This window comes from Charadrius vociferus, unplaced genomic scaffold, assembly GCF_000708025.1.
Source record: "Charadrius vociferus isolate BGI_N301 unplaced genomic scaffold, ASM70802v2 scaffold608, whole genome shotgun sequence".
NCBI lineage: Eukaryota > Metazoa > Chordata > Aves > Charadriiformes > Charadriidae > Charadrius > Charadrius vociferus.
The window spans coordinates 788,036-805,192 of NW_009649605.1; the positions used below are offsets into that span (position 1 = coordinate 788,036).

General features: G+C 44.5%; 2 protein-coding genes across 2 annotated transcripts in view; one reads left to right on the top strand and one right to left on the bottom strand.

Moving 5' to 3' along the window:
• Positions 1-10,597, top strand: part of ACAA1 (acetyl-CoA acyltransferase 1) — a 13,164-nt gene extending 2,567 nt beyond the window's left edge. The window contains exons 2-12 of the mRNA XM_009890482.1: positions 714-807; positions 1,104-1,161; positions 2,002-2,081; positions 2,533-2,575; positions 4,783-4,881; positions 5,297-5,377; positions 7,267-7,457; positions 7,557-7,736; positions 8,285-8,340; positions 9,116-9,261; positions 10,267-10,597. Of these exons, the coding sequence (XP_009888784.1) occupies positions 714-807; positions 1,104-1,161; positions 2,002-2,081; positions 2,533-2,575; positions 4,783-4,881; positions 5,297-5,377; positions 7,267-7,457; positions 7,557-7,736; positions 8,285-8,340; positions 9,116-9,261; positions 10,267-10,342 (1,104 nt within the window). The 3' untranslated portion in view covers positions 10,343-10,597. The remainder of the gene's footprint in view (positions 1-713; positions 808-1,103; positions 1,162-2,001; positions 2,082-2,532; positions 2,576-4,782; positions 4,882-5,296; positions 5,378-7,266; positions 7,458-7,556; positions 7,737-8,284; positions 8,341-9,115; positions 9,262-10,266) is intronic.
• Positions 10,598-12,446: 1,849 nt separating this feature from the next.
• DLEC1 (deleted in lung and esophageal cancer 1) overlaps positions 12,447-17,157 on the bottom strand; it is a gene marked incomplete at its 5' end in the record, with an annotated part of 35,284 nt that continues 30,573 nt past the window's right edge. The window contains 4 exons of the mRNA XM_009890483.1: positions 12,447-12,570; positions 14,677-14,797; positions 15,402-15,555; positions 16,580-16,741. Of these exons, the coding sequence (XP_009888785.1) occupies positions 12,447-12,570; positions 14,677-14,797; positions 15,402-15,555; positions 16,580-16,741 (561 nt within the window). The remainder of the gene's footprint in view (positions 12,571-14,676; positions 14,798-15,401; positions 15,556-16,579; positions 16,742-17,157) is intronic.

Below are 17,157 nucleotides of genomic sequence, written 5' to 3' on the forward strand. Positions count from 1 at the left end.
CTGAGGGTTTTGGTGCCGGGGGTGTGTGGTGCCGGTGCGGCAGGACCACCGGCGACCCCAAAAGAGCCAGCCAAGGTACCGAGGAGTTTCCTTGCTCCCCTCAAAGCCTGGGGTAGGTCTCTGACACGCTGCGTTTACCTGCTGAGGTCAAACAGAGCAATGGCTTAGAAAAGCAGTGTCTCCCTCGCCTGCTGGGCTCTGTGGACCTGCCACCCTTCTCCCGAGCGGCCCTTTTCCTCACTGGGTGGCAAGCGCAGAGTCCTGGAGCTCTGACGGAGGTGAGAGCATGGTGTCAGGGTGGCCGCCCGGGATGCACGTTGCTTGTCATCTTTCACAGTAAGTGTTGCCACACCAGCGGTGCTTCCCACCAGCTGAGGGATCGCCTACATTTCTTTCACCAAACGAATTCAGGGGCTCCACTTGCCAAGTCTTGTGGCACAGCTCACGCTTGGCTTTGAAGGCCCTACAAAGTATGCTTATATAAAACAGAGCTGGTTAAGAAAGCACACATTACAGCGCTTGAAAGATATCCAGAGTAAAAACCATGCAGAATAATTCTGCTTTTATAGGAAAACAACAACCATCACAAGCTGAGGAGTGGAGTAAAGCTGTCCGAGAGTGGTGCTGCAGCCTTCTGAAGTAGGCTGAGGGTGAACTGGTGACAGGGTGGTTTCTGGTGTTTGTTAAGTAGTGCTAATGCCCTGTGCTTTTAGGATACTACACCCGACGAGCTGCTGTCTGCCGTTATGACAGCTGTCCTTCAAGATGTCAATCTCCGTCCTGAGGCCCTGGGAGACATCTGTGTGGGTGAGTGAACGACCTCCATCCGGACTTGAAACTCCCGGTCTGGGTAGCTCTCTGGGACAGGCTGCTCCTGGTGTCTCGTGGGACACTTGGAAGTGTCGTGGGGTTGGAAGGGGTTAGTATTTAGCTTTAGGTTTTTGAAATCCGTGTGTCCTTCGCGACTGTTCTGTCAAGCGGTGGGGCTCTGATCTGGGTGCCAGGTGGTACCATGCCATGGCGATGTCAACATCCCTTCGATGCCTGCAGCAAATAGCGAGGGAAATGCAACCAATTGACTGGAATCATATCTTTGCACTCAGGAAACGTGCTGCAGCCTGGAGCTGGCGCTTTGATTGCAAGAGTTGCACAGTTTCTAAGGTAAACTCTCCAGGTTCCTCCTCCCCTTCTTAGGTCTTGGGGACAGAGCAGCACTGGGCAGAGGTTGCAATGAGGCTGGTGTGCTCCTAAGAAGTTATAGCAAATTACCTTTTGCCTAGAAATTAGACTTTGATCGTGCGTTTGGAGAACCGTGACAGGGTTTGGAGAACACTGCTGGCAAAGGGACAGGGAGGCAGAGGTGAGGCTGGTTGATCTGTTTGTGCTGCCTGCGTTGAGCCTCTGAAGGGGAGATCTTGTTTTGTGGGCTCCCAGCTGCACCTGCTGCTTCTCTGTCCTGCAAGGCTGGGTTTGTCTGCTCTGCCTGGGCCTGAAACCATGGAGTTGTCTCAGGTCTTTCTGTTCATTTCCTGGTGTTGGCGGTTGATGGCTCATCTTGAGCTGGATCCCAGCTTCCAAATATCTCAGCCGGTGTCTGTTGCTAATGTTTTCTTCTGTAAATCGGTGTACTGCCATGGCTTTGGAGAGGTGCAGACACAGCCCACCAGTAATTATGAATATTGCAGAGCCTTTCAGCATTTCTGGCCCCAATCGGAGCTCAGGAAATAAGCACACGAGAGGGCCCTGCTTACAGAGGAGAGGACCTTCTGAAGACAGGCCTGTGGGGAAACAGCACTCAGAGCCGCTTGCAAATCAAGGGTGGAAATTATCTGTGAACTTTGCTTTCTCTTGGTGCAGGACCAAATAGGCCAGCAAATGTATAAAGGGATGTCTTGAACTTCAGGGTTAAAGTTTAATCAAGTGGGTCAATGCTCTCTTGAGAGGTTTGCTCTATTGCATAGTTTTCATCACAGCTTTTGCCAATGCTGTCTTATTTTCTAGTGGTATTCCAGAGACGGTGCCATGCTTCAGTGTGAACCGGCAGTGCTCCTCTGGGCTACAGGCCATTATCAATATAGCTGGTAAGTGTTACAGGCACTCAGATCAGAGTCGATGCCTACCTCTCCCCAAGTGCTCATTTCTCCTGTCCTCAAATCTCTCTGAGCAGTAAAAATAGTGATAGTGTCTTCTGCTGTTGGGGATTGTCAGGGTGTTATTGGTTGAATGCTTTTATATCCTTGAGTGGCCGAGTTTACCCCTAGAGAAGTAATTTTGTTTTCTAAGGATGTGTTCTACTGTCACTTCTACATCAGGCAGCATCTAGAAGGATCCCTACTGTCCTCTCTGGTTGCATATCAGGTCATGGTTAGTCTTCAGCCCCACCAGTTCCTTGACCTGGCTCACGTTCTGGCAGGCGGTGGGGTGGAGAGAATGCCCCATTTGGCTGTAGTAAGTGCCTCAGGTGTTCATGGAACTGTGGCTGGAATGGAAGTGCTTTTGCTCCTAACGAATGTTTATGCTCTGCTGTTACAGGTGGCATCCGAAATGGATCGTATGACATTGGCTTGGCCTGTGGGTAAGAAAGACATTTTATGACACTTGCTTAGGCTGTCTGAATGTAGCATTCGGTCCTTCTGCGATAGCTCTTGTGTGAGGAGTTAGAAACCCTTTCCGACGAAATCTGTCCCCGCCAAGGAAGTAGACGCTGTCCTCGTTTGACAAATGGGTGAATTAACTCTAAAATTAGGACCTGAATTTAAGTGGTGGCTGCAGATGCAATTCATGTATTTCCAGAGGCCTGTGAGTACTTTCGCAGAAGATAGGGTCATCTTAAAGGGTCTGAGGGAGAGTGCTTTAAAATCCTTTAATTCTCATGGAAACGTTGGTCTTGGTGACATGTCTGCTGAGGTTGCAGTAAGAGGCTGAGTATCTCTTACAAGCATGAAACAAGCCTGTTATATTAGTGTCCTCTGGCCCTGCTGCAGGACACCGCTTGTGTGCAGAGCTCTGACAGCCTGAAAGAGCCGGCCATAATTAGCTTTTTAACTAATCTCCAATTAACCACTGTCTTAGAAAACCAGCAGCTGTCTTGGACAAAGAAATTAATGTCCTACCCAGGCTAATAACTGTTCTACAGACTTAGAGAAGATGTTCTGCAGTGAATGGGTGTGCTGTTCTTTGCTTCAGTCCTAACATCATAAGATGTGTTTATTTTTTTAGAGGATTAAGTAAATGTTAGGTTAGCTTTAGAGAAATACTAGTGACCACATACACTTTCACTTCAGAAGAACGAATGAAAAAAAAAATCAGTAATCTGGAGGCTAAAATATTGTGTTTCTCTTTTTCTTTACTTTGGTAACTCTTAAGTCTTTCTTGAATTACTACTGCACGCAGTCATTCGGTAGCGCTTAGGGAAATATTTATATTTACAGCTTCTCAACACCTGCATGTACCTGGTTGAGCAAGATCTGCTGCTGAGAACGCCCTTCTTAGACTGCTGCCAAATAAACAGCTCAGTAGGACAGGCACGTTCCTCTGATGTAGGCTGAGCACTTGGTGTTCACGGGGAACGCTTATGCTCATGCATGGGATGCTTTCCACTCGTGCGCTTTAACACACTTGTTTCAAGAAGTTGCTTGGCAGTGTCCACCAAAATGATACGCTTAAAGGTGCTGAAAGGCTCAGAGGGTTTGGGATCCAGCGCTTGTGCCTTTGGATACACAAACCACCGTGCTTCCTTGTGGGAGGTTTTCTGGCCTCTACCCTGCAGGGTCCTCCATGAAGACATAAACCCCACACGTTACAAATGGCACGCGTGAGCTGGGTTTATCCCAAGTCATGCACTTCCCCTGAGTGGACTCACCCACTCTGTAGGTGGAGAGATACTGGATGACAACACAAAATGCTGTAGCTGCGGTTTGATCTTACTTAAAGCCTGATTTCTACACCTTCCATCTGGGAGTAGGTGCAGCTGAAGTCAAGTGATGCAGTGTCCCATATTAGAGTTACTAAGTGCTATTGGGAATTTAAACTTATAGGCTGCTTGGGGAGAAACCTTATTTTCTGCTTGTCTTGCATTTTCCAGAAATATTTTTTTTGTTACTTTTCATTAATGTATTTCTGTGACGCAAAGCAGAATTCAAACCCTTTTCCCATCGTAGGCTTCATGGTCTAGACTGACTTTAGAAAAGCTGACTGGTCGTAAGTGATGGCTGTGTATTTATGCAGTAAAATTGAATATCTTCAATCTGTTCAGTTATTTGTAGGTAAAAGACTGCAGCCTCTGTGATCCATGTCTTAAATTCTTTGTGTTGTGAAATGCAAATAGCATAACTCACTGAAGTCTCTGTCGTGGTTTGCTTAATACTTTTCTTATTATACTGCCAACCTGTTCTTAACCTGTAAGTGACATTTTTATGGCTGATGACAATCTCGCTGGAAACTCCAGTCCTAGAACCTTAGATTTCTCATTATGTTTGAGGACAAAAATCCCAGAATCATTAACGATACCTTCATAGCTGTGGAAACAAGAGAAATTAACTGTTGACATTGGTACCCAAGGACCAATTCAATCTAGCAATCTGTTTTCATTTCGTGGTAATTCTTGTATTGATGATTGAAGAGCTTCTGCTTCAGCCAGTTCTTAATTATCAGCTGTGTTTCTTTAGGATAGTAGAAGAGCGTATTGTCAAGATACTGAGTTTTGATCAGTCTTAATTGAGCATTTACCACAAATACAGTATGAAAGCACTGGTTGCAAATTCAATTTTTTCTTGTGTTTAGTGTGGAAACGATGTCCCTCAGAAATACAGGTAACCCCGGTGATATCAGTTCCAGTATGATGGAAAACAGCAAAGCTCGAGATTGCCTTATTCCTATGGGGTAAGTGGTTCCTCTTCCCAAAGTTTAAGGGTTTTCTCGATGGTCTGTCACCCCAGTGACCGAAATCAATCTGAACGTGGTGAGCTTGGATCTGCATGTGTCATTATCCTTCTAGGTCATGGTAGAGGATTCATTGTGTGAAATGGGGGGAAGATCAGCAGTTCTGATGAAAGATTCTCTTGTCTTATGTCTCAAGCTCAATGCCTTAATGAGCAAAAACTCGAGAGTGGATTTGAACCTTGTTTTGGCTCTGGATTTGATTCAGGAACTGCTTCTGCCAAGCAGTTGTAGGTTGAGAAGGCAGCAGTTCGCTTTGAGACTAAAGCCAGTGCTCATACCTCATGTTGTCTTAGTAGAAGCCGGTTGCAGCTCCGTTAGCTGTGTTGTTGGATTAACTCTGTGATGTTTTCCCCAGAATAACCTCAGAAAATGTGGCAGAGAAGTTTGGAGTTTCCCGAAAGAAGCAAGATGCCTTTGCCTTGGCTTCCCAACAAAAGTAAATGCTTTTTTTTTTTTTTTTTTAATCCTCTTAGTTAAAGAATAAATACGGATAGAAAATACATTGCTACTTCCTGAGAGCGGTTAGGTGCAGCCATTGTGTTGACTTCCAAACCTTAATAGCAAGTAAAGAAGGTTGAGATGGTCAGAGCGAAGACCAGTGCATGTCCCAGGTTGTGTGGTAAGGAAACCTGAGTCCAGAGCTGTACCGGGGATTGCGTGATGAATCCTGCGCATGGATCACCAGGCGTGCGAGCCTTCAGCAGTGAGTGCCCCTGTGCTTTTCAGCATCCAAACGATGGAGCCTCCATGATGTTTCTGAAACCAGTGTGTAGGTCAATATTTTTGTAGTGGCTTTGGCTCAGTATCATTTGACACTGAACGTGGGAGCGGCAGCAGAAGGAACCTTTTCTAAGAGGGAATATTTCAATGTAGCTGTTTCTAGAGAACTGCCGGGCTTAGGAGAAGAGTGGCTTGTCTTCTCTGCAGGTGTTTGGCTCCACGTGAGTCCAGTTCTGCTTCTGATAACCTTCCTCTTGAGTTAAATCGCTGCCAAAATAAACTGACCCCTGGAATCCATGGGGCTGTACTGGCAGTCCGGTGGCAGGCGGTACATTAATGTTGCTGCCGTCGAAGAGTTAAACTAACTTTTCAGAGCTCTGTTTAAGCATCGCCCCGGTCCAATTACTTATCTAATACAGGAAGCCACTGCACAGGCCAGTTAACCTTTAAATTCTGGCCCTGCTTCTAGAGAACTTGGCATGCCAGCCTTTCTCACTGACATTGATAACGCAAAAGGGTATGTGAACGCGATCCTCGCCTCTCACATGAGGAAAGGGGTGATTTTCTGGCCTCGGTCTCAGGATGTCTGTGGAGCTACTGATCTGTCCTTCAGCATTTTGCTCTAACTCTCGCTTACCTGAGAGTATTAAATATTTTTGTTTTATTAGTAAAAGTATAAAGTGATGAGGGGGTGAAGCAAGCTTTCAGCCTCCAACTTGTATTCCCTGTAAAGGGTGCTGGAAGGTAAATCCTCTAAATCAGCTCTACTGTGGAGGCTTTTAAATACTTTGTTGATATGAAAGATTAACACTATGTGCCCTGAGCTAATTCTAATTTAGCTAATTGCATTCTGCTTATTTACATCACTCTGGTCATGTCATTTGTTCCCTACTGCTAATGCTGCTGTCTCAGGGACCAGACCCTATCTTCACCGTACCTTTACTGCTAAATTAACCGATACCCTTCTATGTAGTCACACTGAACTATGCAACATAAATAACAGTCATTTTGGGTTGAAAGGTTACATTTAAATGCTGGAAGATCAAACCTGAAGTCTGTGGTCTAACGCTCAACTTGTCTTTAGTAGGACAAAACCAGGAATAAGTGAAACTTTAGCTTTTCCTTAACTTGTCCGAAATTATTAGCATTATGCAGAGGCTTAGCCCCCTTGCCCTGTTTAAACTCAGAAATAAGAATTGATGGTTGAACATCAGGATTCATTTATTCTCTTACAGTTGTGATGTGACTATACCACTGGACAAATACAACTTTATGTGGTGGGCTGGTGGTGGTCAGTCAGTCACAAAGGTCTTCATGGGAAGAGAATGGGGATCTTGCTCAGAAGTGTGTGATCCTGTGACCTGGGTTTGGGGTGAAACGCCCATAATGTTAGTGATATATTTCCTATGACATAGAGGTAAGACGTTTGTCTTCCCATGCATGGAAATAAGCATTCGCCTGTCGTCTTGTCCACTACTTGGTGATAATATACCTGTGTACCAAGTGACACCTTAGTTTATTCTCTTATTAACTGTTTTCCTTGACATTAGTTCTCTTGCAGTTCATCTCCAGAATATTTTAACCTTTCATACTTTTGTTTAACAGAGCAGCAAAAGCTCAGCAGATGGGACTGTTTAAAACTGAGATCGTTCCAGTGAAGACCACTATTCTAGATAATCAGGGCAACCAAAAAACAATCACCGTGCATCAAGATGAAGGGATTAGGCCCTCCACAACCCTGGAGGGCTTGGCAAAGCTGAAGCCTGCCTTCAGAGAGGATGGCAGCACTACAGCAGGTCAGCTCTGTTGTTAAGTTTGTGGTGTTCCTGTGGTTTACCTGCCTTGTAATAGAACGTGCTCAGGCAAAAAAGGTGTTAATCGATCTCTTCCAACAGGTAATGCCAGCCAGGTCAGTGATGGAGCAGCTGCTGTTCTCCTGGCAAAACGCTCGAAAGCAGCACAACTGGGACTCCCGGTCCTGGGGGTGCTGAGGTCCTTTGCTGTGGTTGGAGTCCCCCCCGACGTTATGGGCATAGGACCAGCCTACGCGATCCCTGTAGCTGTGGAGAAGGCGGGTAGGAACTACTTGTCATTCATACAGTGTTCAGCACTAGGCAAATCACACTCTGTGGACTGAAATTTGAGATTCTTTTATTCTAGCACGTGCAGCTATCAGCCACAGGAATAGCGGTCTTAAATTCAAAACCTTAAAAGAGATCCATATCATACCCATCAGGTTAAATAGCTTTTATAGCTGATGATTATTGTTGTGTCTTCCTGTCATTGTTGTGGTGGTAGGCTCACCTATAGTTTTATCTTTCAGTCTCGAAATACCCTTCAATATTTAATCCCTTTGCAAAAAAGTCACATTTCATCTAAGGAAACTTGGCAAACTCAGTGATGCAATACCATGGACTGTGACATTTTATGGTCTTTAGGCATTGTTGTACATAAACAGGCGTACAAGAGTAGATACTCCACAGGGAGCCAAGGTCCCCCTCTTATTGTCATTAGTGGAGTAGAACTAGAGTTCATAAAGGGAGGCTTTAAATGAATTATTCTCTTTGCTTTAGTCGCAAGGCAAAACTACCTCCCTTTAAATCCCAACTTTTCTGAACCGTAGGTCTGACTCTGAATGACATTGATATATATGAAATTAACGAAGCCTTCGCAAGCCAGGTGAGTGATGGTCCTGTTTGAGTTGCTGCATTACTTGGTAACTGAGTGTGTTTCAGCTTGGTCTCCGAGTGAAGATTTGAACTTGTTCCACATATTACCTCTTCAGCCAAATGTTAATAACATGCACAGACTGTTTTCCCTTTCCTTCAAATAAAAATAAGCAGGGATTGCTTATACAGCTTAATATTAAAAAAAACCCGAAACAACAGAAAAATATGCCCACTGTATAAGAATGTAATCTTCACTATCTTATCCTTATACCAACTTGCAAAATTTCTGTTTCGCAAGGGCTGTAATTTGTTATCGGGTGGTGTCAATGTCAGTGTGTTGCACTTACCAATTTGGAGGTCCTTAATAAAAGAAACTTCAGTACTGCCTTTCACAAACTTATGACATTCCTGTCAGGAAGTATGTGGGCTCAGTTTGAGATGAAGTTGATAGGTTTAGCTCACTTTTTGCTTTGCATCTGTAATGCAGTTCCACTCCCAGTTCCACTGGGAAACACGGTCTAGCTGGAGTCAGGCCTCCAAGTACTAACTGTTTAATACTCGAAAAGCAACTGACACGATGATGTGGAGTTTGTGTAGTAACAAAAATAGTTTGAACTAAATTCATTTTGAGCACGAATCTCTTGAGCTTCCTGGGGTGGTTTGCTGTTCCTGTTTATGTGTGGACGAGATCACCAGTTTTCTCTCCAGTCCTCTTAGCTCTCGCAGGACAGCTGAGAGCTAACGGAGGTAAGAGCATTGCCACGAAACCATTCTCTTTCTTTTAGGCTGTGTACTGTGTTGAAAAGCTGGGTATTCCCATGGAGAAAGTCAACCCCCTGGGAGGAGCAATAGCACTGGGGCACCCACTGGGCTGTACTGGTGCTCGTCAAGTCGTCACATTGCTCAATGAATTGAAGCGCAGAGGGAAAAGGTGAGCGCTGAGGAACGGTATTAGCCTTAATGCCTTACGTGTATGTAAGGAACGTAGGCTCAGAAGTAACCATCAGGTTGGGTCAGGCTTTCTCCACCCCTTTGCTAGCTTTGAACATGAATTCCCAATGGTTCTCTTCACGGAGGACTGTGTAATGTGTTGCTGCACATGGATGGTAGAGTCTCTCCTGGTCTGTGGTGGTGCGGGTCCCTGGAGTAGACAGCTCTGCCATGCAGCATTAGAGCAGCAAGTCAGGTGTCAGAAGTGGTGGTCTGGCGGCTCTGCAAGGCTGCGCTGCATTCAGCTTTGTGACAGTTTTGTCCCAGGGCTCGGGCTCTTCCTGACGTGTGGAAGGAACCCGGTCGCTGCTGCTGGCTGACTCTGTCACCACTGCCTTGGGGGCTGGCACATCCAGTGTCCCTGCACTGCCCCTTGGGGTGAGCTCTGCCCTGGGCTGGAGGAGAGGGTAACAGTGATGGCGAGCTGTTAAACGCCAAGCAAATCAGGCAGTAACAATAAACCACCTCAGACTGAAGTGGAAGAATTTCCTCTGAAATCGGGCTTTCTGCTCTGTTTTACCACAAATCCTACTGCACATCATCTGACTATCCAAATTTACCTTGAACTTCTGTATAGCGAAGCCATGTGAAGGGCAGCAGTAGGAGGCAGGAAGGGAAGAGTTTCTTCCTCAACCCATCTGAATCAAAGCAGTTCTGGCTTGACCTCACTGCTAGTATGTCTGAGGCAGGTGGCCAAGGTGAGCTTGCTTCTGGTGCGCTGCTCCTGTCCAGAAAGCAGCCAGAGGAACACGTGTCCACATGCTCTGCAAACAACTCCCTGCAAAAACTCCAGGGCACCAGGACCTGCTCCAGAGTTAGAATTTCTTGGTGACGCACAGCAGGAGAGCAGTGGGTAGCTCAAATTTATTCTTTTTTTTTTTTTCTTCCCCAGATGATCTAAACCTGATCTATCTTTTTCTTATTTCCATGTGTTCTTTCATTTCAGAGCATACGGTGTTGTATCAATGTGCATTGGAACTGGCATGGGCGCTGCAGCAGTATTTGAGTACCCAGGGAACTAAACTCCAGCGTACTGATAAAACTACACATCAGCTAATCCTCTGCCTTCGCTAGTAATAGCAAATGATTTGCACTGTGAAATCAAGTGGATTCAGGGATTCGTTACTAGATCTACAAATTGTAGGCACAAATTGAGAAGCAGAATAAACCGTACAGATCTATTAAGCAGGTGGGAAAACGTAAAACTGGCATTTGCTTAAAAAGCATCCTGACATGAGGAGAGAAATGAGTTCAGCTGAAGTTCAACTACAGGCCCTTGTGTGGTGATTATGAGTGAATATTTCTAATCTAATTGATCCCTTTATTCTGTGAATAGTATCAGAGAGAAGTAATTCATGGTGCAGTATTTTTGTATGACAAATTGTCTAAAGCGGTTGCTCAAAATGAAAACGACAGTGCACATGAAAAGGCTTTTCCAGGGTTTTCTTAAAATATTTCAGCATCTTGCAGGAAGTCTAGAACAGCTCATTTTGAAAGCAGTGCAGAGACTCAGCACCTTCACAACTACATCTGTCCTGTCCGGGTCCGAAGTTGGTTATGTCCTAAGTTGTCCCCCAGCTGGAGGATGTGCTGTAGCTTTCTATTTTTAACCAAGCTGCTCTGAAGCCTCTGGTGGGGGAAAGTGGAAAGACTGGAAGGTAATTTACTCGGGAGCAAACAAACTGTTGAGGTGCCTGAACAGAAAGGTTTTGATGATTTGCTAGGAAAAGGAATTTGAAAGAGGCCATTCCACCTTTTACAACACGTCTCTGATGATCAGCTTATGTGACTCTAACTTAGAAGACAAGCTTATACTTAATAATATTTACTTACCTAACATAAAAGAGATTTCAGCATTATTCTTTCTGTAAGCGCTACGTGAACATCAGCGAGATATATGTTTCATCCTGTATCTGTCTTCCTTATCTGTTCTTCCTCTTATGAGGAATCATCAGATCACTGAACTCAGAAGCTTGAACAAGAAATGTGCTTATCGTCTTTGACATGTTAGAAAAGTTTAAATTTGTAACACAGACGGAAGTTCTTTGTCCTGGCTCTTATTTTGGCACTTAATAATACAATTGTTTGGGGTTTTTTTTTGATGATTGCTAGTTGAAGGTCATGATTAGCTAGAGAGAGATATTTATATTCTCACATTCTCGTTCTGTAGCCTGTCTCACTCACTAGGCAATCACACATGCTGTATTTTAAAGCAAAAAAAGATTAAATTATTTAGAGGAGCGTTAGCATCTTTTGAGGGTCATTTTTTTCACACTGAGGTTCCTGTGTATAAGGTGTTCCCAGTGCTAGTACAGGTCTGTTTTAAACTAGGCAGAAGGCAGCTGTCGTGCATCGTTTGTTCTCTGGTGTGGATTGCAGCTGCCTCCTCCCCACACACACTGCCTTTAACAAAAACCTTTTATATGATGGGAGTGGAAAACTTAACAGGCTCACAAGTGGGAATTTCAGTGACCTTTAGCTAAAGTAATACTAAAAACATTTAAAGAGAAGTGTGAGTAAATGGGAACCATGTGGGGGAAAGAATTAAAAGGCAGAAGGTTCCTCCCTCTTAGCTGAAGGGGATGTTCTCAATACCCAGGCATGATGAAACATGCAGGTTGGTAGTTTTCCAGGGAAAGTTGGCTCTTCCCCTTTTCATCTAAAGCACTGAGAAAACAGCCAGGGCAATGCTGGCCTGTTCACTAATTCTTGCTTTTATTATGTGTCAATGTCCATTTTAATGTCAAACAAATAAACAAGGGAAAACAAAAGCTGCTTTTTAAGGTAAGAACAGTCTTTAATTGTAATTTGAGGCAGACTGTGATACGCAAAGGGTTTTGGCCTAGCTGTTACCATAGCTGCTTTGCGATTTAAAACCGATTATTTTGCAGAGCCTGGTTCTGTGGGTAATGGTAAGCTTATCACAGCAATAAAAGTAAGAGCACAGAATGAGATTATGACTGTTTCCTTTAAAGTACCATGAGCTTTTTTTCCTCATAACTTAAAATTTCATTCTGCTAAAATTCCAGTCCATATTAAAATAACTGAAGTAGATGAAAACACAGACTCAGCTGATGGCACATCTGCATCCAACCCGTTACCTTGACATGTCCCACGTTGTCTTGCTTAAATTAAATACAGGTCTTCGTACTTCCCGTCGTATGTTCCTCGTCCCCTGATGTGTAGCTTGCAAGGCTTCTCTCCCAGCATTCCGGTAATGGTCACAGTGGTCTCATATTCCATGTCACTCCTAAAATGCAGAGGGAAAAGACAGGTCAGTTACAGTTAGATGCAATTCTGTGTTTAAGGGTGAGATTAGTTACTTTGTGGAGGAAAAAGGGGAGAATGGTGGCCTAAGACAGTCTGCTCCTAGTCACAAGCACTGGTCTCTAACGTTAGTGTGGAGTCAGCGGGTGGCAATCTCACTTTATAGCATCACGTCCCACAGCTACGTAGGGGATGTTTGAAAAGAATGACCCAGTCTGTACCTGAAGGACAGATACTGGATTATTAACTTCATGTTTGAAAGAAGAATTTGAGTGCCTTCCTACTTGTGAAATTCTGTTTTAGTTAAATAAATAAAACGAAGCCCTGCTGGGGGCCAGTGTTTGGGAGCAAATGCCCGCACTGCCTTGATGTGAAAACTCATCCTGTGACAGTTTCACAAAAGTTTCTGTCAACTCCCCTAAGACAAGGGGCAGTCAACGGAGTCCAGGTTGTAAATTAACATTAAAAAGCTTAACAGCATGTGTAGTGGTATCCCTTGTGCTAAGTAGAAGTCTTGCAGCATAACTCGCCTGCGGCTAACGCTGCCCAGCACTCCTGAGACTCTGCGTCTGAAGGGCTTCTCTGTGTCTAAGGGACGGCTGTTGTAAGGGCCTGAGGCAAGAGCCTGTTCTGCCAGACAACTTTTATTTTTTTCCTCCTCATACAAAATTTCCCTGCAGGAAGACCACTGCTTTAGGGCACCTCACACCTTGCATATTGTTATTTACTAATGCCATGTCAATCCTGAGCTCTGCTGTGTTGGGAATTCTTCATCTGGAGCTGAACAGACGAGCTGGCTGCTTAGACAGCAGCATCTTTGCTTTCTGGTACTTTCAGGCATGCTAATTAGTGTATCTGTCAGACAAAAAGAAGCGCTTCAGGCATATTCACAATCACTCCAGAAAAACTCAGGCGGGCAGGAGCCTGGGGAGGTCTCTGGTTCACCACGCTGACCTGTGCGGGGACAGCTTAGAGCAGCTGCTTAAAGCCTCATCCGATGGAGATTTCAGTGGCTCCAGCGATTGTGATCTCAAGGCGTCTTCCAGGGAGCCCAAAGTTGGACAGTAACGTGTCAGCTGTAGTTTGCTTCTTGAAACATCCCTGTCAGCCAAAATCACTGGGACAGGCTTGTCTGTCTTAAACTTTCTGCCACCATGTGATAACTTCCAAGAAAATAGTTTGTAGTGGAAGCTGAATTTTTCTACACGAGTTGCATCTCCCTAATTAGAGCAAAGACATTAAAGGCTTTGGGTCGTTGCCTCTTCCATTCGCAACTAATTTCTAGCCTTGACAAAAGGTTATCATAAGATGTTCATAAACATAACTAGGACAATAGTAGATGTTTATAGGAAAAAGAAAGTAATTTTCATCTAGTTTCTTCTGTTCTTTGCTGTCATCTGAGCCTGCAGCTCACATTATCTTTGTTGTGTAGTGTAGAAAACATTTAGAGGCAACGAAATGCATTGATTTTTTTACATCAACGTGACTGTTATGCTGAACATTGCACCAGGCTAAGTGAGGGTAAAACAAATTGTATCACTGCACTGGAATAACATTTTGCTCTATCTGCTTCATCAGGAGAAACTCTTGAACGCGTGTCTGCAAAAGACATTGCTCTTTCCTGCATGCCAAACAGCTGCTTTACTGGAATTCTGAACTACTCCAGACACATTTCTCCCTCTGTCCTAATACAGTGCTGGATGCATAAAGGTCTCGACTGTTGTATCAGCCCCTGCACTGTTTACTGTTGAAGACACTGCCTTAAAGAAAGGGATTTTATCCTGCGGTACATAGTCGGTGTGTCATGCCAATTGCTGGAACAGCATAATTTCGAGTGGCTGAATCTAAAGTCTGAAATTCTGGGTGCCAATTCCAAAAGAAATCCCATATAAGGGAGCAGTGTAAGGAACATGGCTATATGGAAAACATGCCAGCTGGAAGGCCAAGACTGGCAAGTATTAGAAGCAAAACGAGCAGCCTGATAACGCAAGAACAGAGCAGAGTTACTCTCTGCTTTCGGTGACTACTCCCACCGTAAGTCTGGGCTTGACAGGGAATAAGAGCAAGATTTCAGTCCTGTTAACTGTACCTTGCAGTAAAGCTGATCTGCAAAATCTCTTTGGTAGGTGCGTCCCCTTCACGTGCCTCCAAAATGCCATTAGTAGGGGAGACAGAAAATACTTCCGGGTCATTACGTCTTTCCTGTTCATCTGCAGTAGAGGGGGAAAATATCAAACAAACCAATACGAGACCCTTTGTATAAGTTGTACAACATGTAGCACTTAAGACAATGCGCCTCCTCACTAGCCAACTAATAAATTATGTCTTGCACTATCAGAGGCTTTCTACACGTGTGGCTGGTTTCTGTTTTCATCCTCTAATCCAGGGGAGTGATCATGGCCTCCACGTCAAAATAACAAGGCCCTGATCATCTTTCCTTTGAAGTCCACCTGTTGTTAACATCATTAGGCACCAGCTCAAACTGAATTCATGAGAAGCTGCCGCTGCTTGTTGCCTCTGAGGATTTGTATTAAAAATGAGCAAAGCAGGTCCACCACCTGTGAGGGTTGTGCTTCAATCTTTTGGTTAAACCTGGAGTAACTGCTGAAACCAGTAGCAATACACTGATGTCAAAAAAAAAAAAAAAAAAGAAAAAAAAAAGCCCACTTGAGAACAGAAGCAGACCTGATATGTTTGCCGCCGACATGATCATATATTTTCTATATATTGAGTGAGCGTGTGCAGTCTTCCTAAAGAAAAACACTGAATAGTGAAACTATATAACAAGGGTATCCAATTGCAAAACCAGAATACCCAGCAAAGCAGTCCAGTAACTTCTGCAGCCACTCCTGTTGCACAAGAAGACATGTTCAGTCTTGGTCTGTGCAACAAAGCAGGTCTTGAAATCCACCGTGTTGCAAGAGAGCTCCAGAACTGGAACAGTGAGGTATGCAGTCACTGGGACCAGCTGCAAAACAGAGGAAAGGGAACGGGGAAGAAAACCCACCTTATTTTGGTAGGGCTTTAATAGTATCTGCTACAACTGGATCATTCTTACCTCAAGCACTTAGTTGTTCTGCGTTCGTTTGTAATAGAGTCAATTCCCCATTCTACAGCTTTGAGTGAATTACATTGTTGCTTGTTTTACTGGTTTGGGATAGGTTTTCAAACCAGACACTGTGGTCGTAATGAAGTAACACTGAGTGAACATTCTGATTTGTTATTAGGGTTTTCTGTGGAGATGCAGACATTACAGCATCTCGTCGTCCCTTAGGACTGTATATGGCCCACTGTGAGTCATTCAGTTTGTGCAGATTGCCCAAGATTATTATTAGAGTGACGGTATCTTAGATATGGCGCTTGGATCTTACCCAGATCAGTCCTCAGAAATACCTGGGATGAAAAAAAATATGCCCGCAGTGTACTAGAACTGCTGAAGACTTGGTGGTGGTGGTGGGTTTACAGCTTTCCATCTGGAAGAGATTGGTCTTTAAATGTGTGTGGGCTGTGACCGCACCATATGACTTAGACGGACTCAAGAAACTTTCAAGAAGCCCTCGGGTACTGCAGGAGGCAGTGCTCGGTGACTCAATCGCTGGCATGTTCGCTGAGACAGTCCTGACCCCATGTCTCAGAAGGGCATTAAGAGTCATAGTGCCATGGAGCGTGCTGCCCTTTGATCGAGCCGTGTCATCCAGGCTGTCACGCTGTGCAAAGAGCTGGGGTACGAGCACCAGGCTCCTGACCCAAAACCGCTCTGTCCATTTGAGAGTCACCTGCAGTCTCAATAGAGACTCCAGAGGTGGCTGTAATTTCAGAGCTATCTCTTTTTGAAAATTCATGGCCATTCACTTTAACTGGATGACACGATTTACTCAAGAGGTGGCTGTATTTCAAAGCCGAGTAAATCCTAAGGCACATTCACCCTGAGTCAGAGGTGCTGATAAAACACAGCCCTTTCTCAGAGCCCAGAGATCTCGTTCTGATCTTACCTGGGTAGTGTGGTTACTATGTTCAATGACCAGATTTTGACTAAACTTCAGCTTTCTCTCTCCATTCTCAAACTGGAGCACTTGGAATCCAGGAAGCAGCTGGGTATCTGGCAAATGTTGATATGTAAGTAACTCCAGAGTTGTGTGGAACGACACTTTCACCTGTGGGAAGAGGAATTCAGATGACCATCACATAAGAAGACACTGTGTGCAGGAAATCCAAAGTAAACACTGCTCAAAGGCCCAGGCGCACATTTTCCCACTGGAACCCAAAGGTGTCATGTCAGCAACTAAATTCCCACTGGAACAAAGCATTATAATTAAAGAAAAAGCACAGCTATTTCCTATGAATCCAGTACACAGAGATGAAGTGTAAAGGTGAACAGCTGATCTCTGAACCACAGGAGAGAGTCTCTAGTGAGACAAAGGTTCTAAATTCCCGAGGTTACCAATACCATATTCCCAAAGCTGACTTAAAAATCTAAGTCTGCTTTCCTCCTGCACAGGCAGAATTAAGACACGTGTGTCTCATATCAAAAAGAACACTGAAAAATGAGAAGCACACTTCAAAAACGCAA